Source organism: Ornithodoros turicata, chromosome 1, assembly GCF_037126465.1.
Source record: "Ornithodoros turicata isolate Travis chromosome 1, ASM3712646v1, whole genome shotgun sequence".
NCBI lineage: Eukaryota > Metazoa > Arthropoda > Arachnida > Ixodida > Argasidae > Ornithodoros > Ornithodoros turicata.
The window spans coordinates 221556790-221560521 of NC_088201.1; the positions used below are offsets into that span (position 1 = coordinate 221556790).

General features: G+C 43.1%; 1 protein-coding gene across 1 annotated transcript; it reads left to right on the forward strand.

The window, feature by feature from the left end:
• The first annotated feature begins 430 nt into the window (after positions 1–430).
• LOC135394982 (uncharacterized) lies at positions 431–1408 on the forward strand. The gene is made up of 4 exons (XM_064626126.1): positions 431–665; positions 738–861; positions 1043–1149; positions 1212–1408. Exons 1-4 carry the CDS (start codon positions 431–433, stop codon positions 1406–1408), a joined length of 663 nt encoding a protein of 220 aa, XP_064482196.1.
• Positions 1409–3732: the final 2324 nt, after the last annotated feature.

Here is a 3732-nt window from a genome sequence, read left to right on the forward strand (position 1 = left end):
TCTCTTCCGCAGCAGATAGTTTCTTCGAGAAAAAGGCCAGCGGCTTCCAGTGGCCGCCAATACGCTGCTGTAGCACCGCCCCCGTGGCTTGGTTGGATGCGTCCACCATGAGGGATGTAGGGGCGCCACTTACTGGGTGACTTAAGGAGGCTGCTGAAGCGAGGGCTTCCTTTGCTTGGCGGAAGGACTGCAGGGCACGTCCGGGTCACCAGTGTGGAAGACGACTGATCAGACCAGGGCGATAGGCAGAACTGACTGTTTATTCCAGAGCGCGAGGGGAGACCGCGCTTGGTGTCGCGCGGATATGGCCGCTACATGTTCCCACGCACAATGCCTGAAAGCTGCTGCGACATAATTCAGCATTGCCTTATGACCTGTCGTACTTTGTACAAGGCAGCTCCTCTTTACTCTAACAGGTATTCGGAAAAGAATGCTAGCAGCTAGCAAAGAGAAGAACTGCGAGGCTATTGAACTATGGGTGAAACCAGTGATCAACCACCTGTACCACTGTGTCACACATAGTGAAGGGAACGCTGTACGAGTCATCTCAATGTGGCGGAGTTTCAATAATCATGTCTCAAATATTCATGACGGTCACGAAGGACCATACTCACGGTGCCTTCACCCTCCTCTCGATGACAAAAAACGACCATGGCTCCTCCCAGGTAAGATAATTAAGGACATCTAGGGAATGCTTGAAGCTATGCTTGTGCCAATCAAGCTTCCTCATATTGTAGATTCTCGTCCAAAGACAAAGCTGACTACTATCACTGAGGCGAAGCACCTACTCAAGGACCTCCAGCACCTTTCACCAGATGTTCAAACATCCGGATTAGAAGCATTCCACAGCTTGTTAATCAGGTTTGCTCCAAAGTCCGTGGCCTTTAGTGCCAGGACAATGCGGAACAGGTGTTTAACGTTCTATACTATTTTATTGAGTTTGTTGAAAAACTTGTCAGCACTCGTGGAGAACGATGCTAATCAGCAATGGTTGGTTTAGAGTCCACCTGGCGATCCTGCACTTCAACGAGAATTCATGCAGGCAGCATGCCATGACTGAGGATGGAGAGTATAGGTACAGGGTGAGGGCATCAAAAATCTACAAGCAGGAGCACGTTGCGCTGCCTATCAAAGATGAACCAACATTTCGTAAGGAACACCGTCTACGTCTGAGCCTACCAATCTACTAACCTGGTCTCTTTATGTTTCAGACTACTGTGATGAGCTCATGGAGAAATGCATCGAGTTGTGCAACACATGCCCATCTTTCAATGACGCTTTCAAGGCTTTTCCCAGCTATGACCCGCCCTTCCTCACAGAAGCAAATCCTGCACCAAACAAAAAGGAGCTAGTTGCTGTGAGAGAGCACCGCTTGGGCCCTTGCAGCTGCGCTCAGTGCACTGGTTAAAGTAGAGATGGTGAGCACCTGGACATGTGCCAGTACTAAAATATATTTGTGAAGTTATATTTGTACTCTTTGACACATTGCGTTTACATATGAAACATGAGTAACATAGAATTCAATGAAAGGGGTATATATCTAAGGGGGAAAGTCAAAAGGAAGTGTGCACATAGTTGACAGCAGTAAAGGTAACACACACCTTTTGTTATTTCTACTATGTAGTGCAGAAGTCACTAGATTTGTCTGTAGTGTTGGACATATGTTACAGAGCACTGGGGCAGGGTATTTCTTCATGGGAACTGTGCAGTGCATGGGAACTTTGTTTCTTTTTTTTTTTCTCGCACAAACCTGTAATGCCACTTTTGTAGTCTACTTGTACGATTGACCTACCGAGATATTTGAGCATCATGGGATTACTGGACTCATATGAAGAGTGCCCTGTCAGCATATGAACAGCCGGTCAGACTGTAAACATGACTGGAAGAGCAAATAGCAGAATGTCGCAGTAGCCACCGTATGGTGCTTGATTTTGATAGTTGTGAAAGCAAAGCTACAGCAGCCATTTTCTGGTCACAAAGGCGCTTTATTGTGCCAGGGAATGAATTATTTGAATTACCAAAAATTGAAGCATGAATTAACAAGCCTTGTGATACATTGAAAACATAGCATGCTATAATACATCTCCAGTTAATCAAAATTGTGATTTATTCGGGTTTTACAAGATTTATCAACACTGCACAGTATCATGGCTATACAGTTCTTCAGTATGCAGGTCGGAAACCAGTGTACTCCCCCGAAGATGATGGGAACCTTGCACGTATGGATGTCACAACACATGCAGGCAGCACACGCCTTTCTTCTACAAGAAGGAGCCCCCACACCCATGATGTAAAGTTGCGATATGCAATGTGACGCCAAATCCTGAAACATAGAAAGAATATGATGGGAATTGATGTTGTGATGCTGGAACACATAGAAAGGACAAATACATACAAAACCTCAAGTGCCTAAGTAATTAATGATAAAAGAAGGAAGTCACTGAAAAGGTTAGCCAGCTGTAGCACTCGAACCCACATCTTCTGGATTACTGGTCCAGGGCTCTTACTAATTGAGCTAAGCTAACATGCCTATCCGGTGGCTTCCAAGGTCCTTCTTCCAACACAGAATGTTGTGATCTTTGAAATTTTCATAACTGCATCTGCTGTAAGCATGGGTGCTCTGTAAGTGATCATTAACAGTGATCAGGGATTGTGTCAAAGCTTCGGTGGAAACCAGACTTCTGCCTGTTGCTAAAACATGGTAACTGGTTACTGCTCAAAATTTCTGAACACAATGCTATTGAGTAATGACTATAGGAAAGTGATGCAGCATTTGCACCATTATGTTAATGCACCATTTTGTGTTTCTCTGTCCTGCACAAGGGAAAATGAAAAGAAAATGAAGGTTAAACACTCATGTCTTTGCAAAACCAGAAATATTTCGAAACATTGACACATCTGAAGTATGCGATTATCTTTCGTGTGCGAAAAAGCAGCAACTGAGCCAAACAATGTTACTATTTAGTATTTACACACTAACAGTCACTGCTTCGAAATACCAGAGTAGTCAAGCTTCAAGAGCATAACCGCCTGGATTTTATTTTTATTTGTCTGTTTTTAGTGTTTGTGTACAGATCTATGCAGAATTACACTGTTTGTATGTGTGTCGAAGCAGATTTTATTTATTTGGGACCAGTGACACAGTAGTAGCTACAGATTCATGTTGACAGGATAGGTTCTGCATGTGGTTAATAATGTGCTTGCCTATTTTTCTACTGAACTAGTCAAAGTAGCTTGAAGAGGTTCCATGATGCTGTGTAATGTTATGCTTCTGGATTTTTGTCAAGTTTTTGTACAGTTGCTCGGCTTTGCACGAAGCCGTAAAGCATAGAACATTGAACATTGTACATATTTGCACATTTTTTACTAGTCATCAGAAAAATGTACAGGAGTGAAATAACCAGATGACATCTTTCCATCTCACTGTGGAAAGCTTTATATATGATGAAATAAACAGCTTGCATGCTACTGGTATGTTCTTCAAAATGAACAGATGTGCAGGTCTGGTCTTCGATGGGCACAATGCTTCTCTCTCTATATATACTCACTCACTCTCAAATATCAGTGGTACAAAAACAGGTGATGTAGACCCAGTTTCACCAACCTTGGTAAATTTTAATCTAGATCAAGGGTCGCAAAAATTTAATGTAACACACAATTCTTTTTTAGCAAGTTGAATTAGTGACATGGTGAATGTTTCAGTAACTCTTGGTTAAGCAGGGTTAAGGGGCT

What these genes read in the sequence shown, in the direction of transcription:
- LOC135394982 (XM_064626126.1), top strand. Translation starts at nt 431, where the DNA reads ATGCTAGCAGCTAGCAAAGAGAAGAACTGCGAGGCTATTGAACTATGG. An exon ending in ACGACCATGGCTCCTCCCAG is followed by an intron (nt 666 to 737) that starts GTAAGATAATTA and finishes CTCATATTGTAG; the next exon opens with ATTCTCGTCCAAAGACAAAG. An exon ending in TTCCACAGCTTGTTAATCAG is followed by an intron (nt 862 to 1,042) that starts GTTTGCTCCAAA and finishes GAATTCATGCAG; the next exon opens with GCAGCATGCCATGACTGAGG.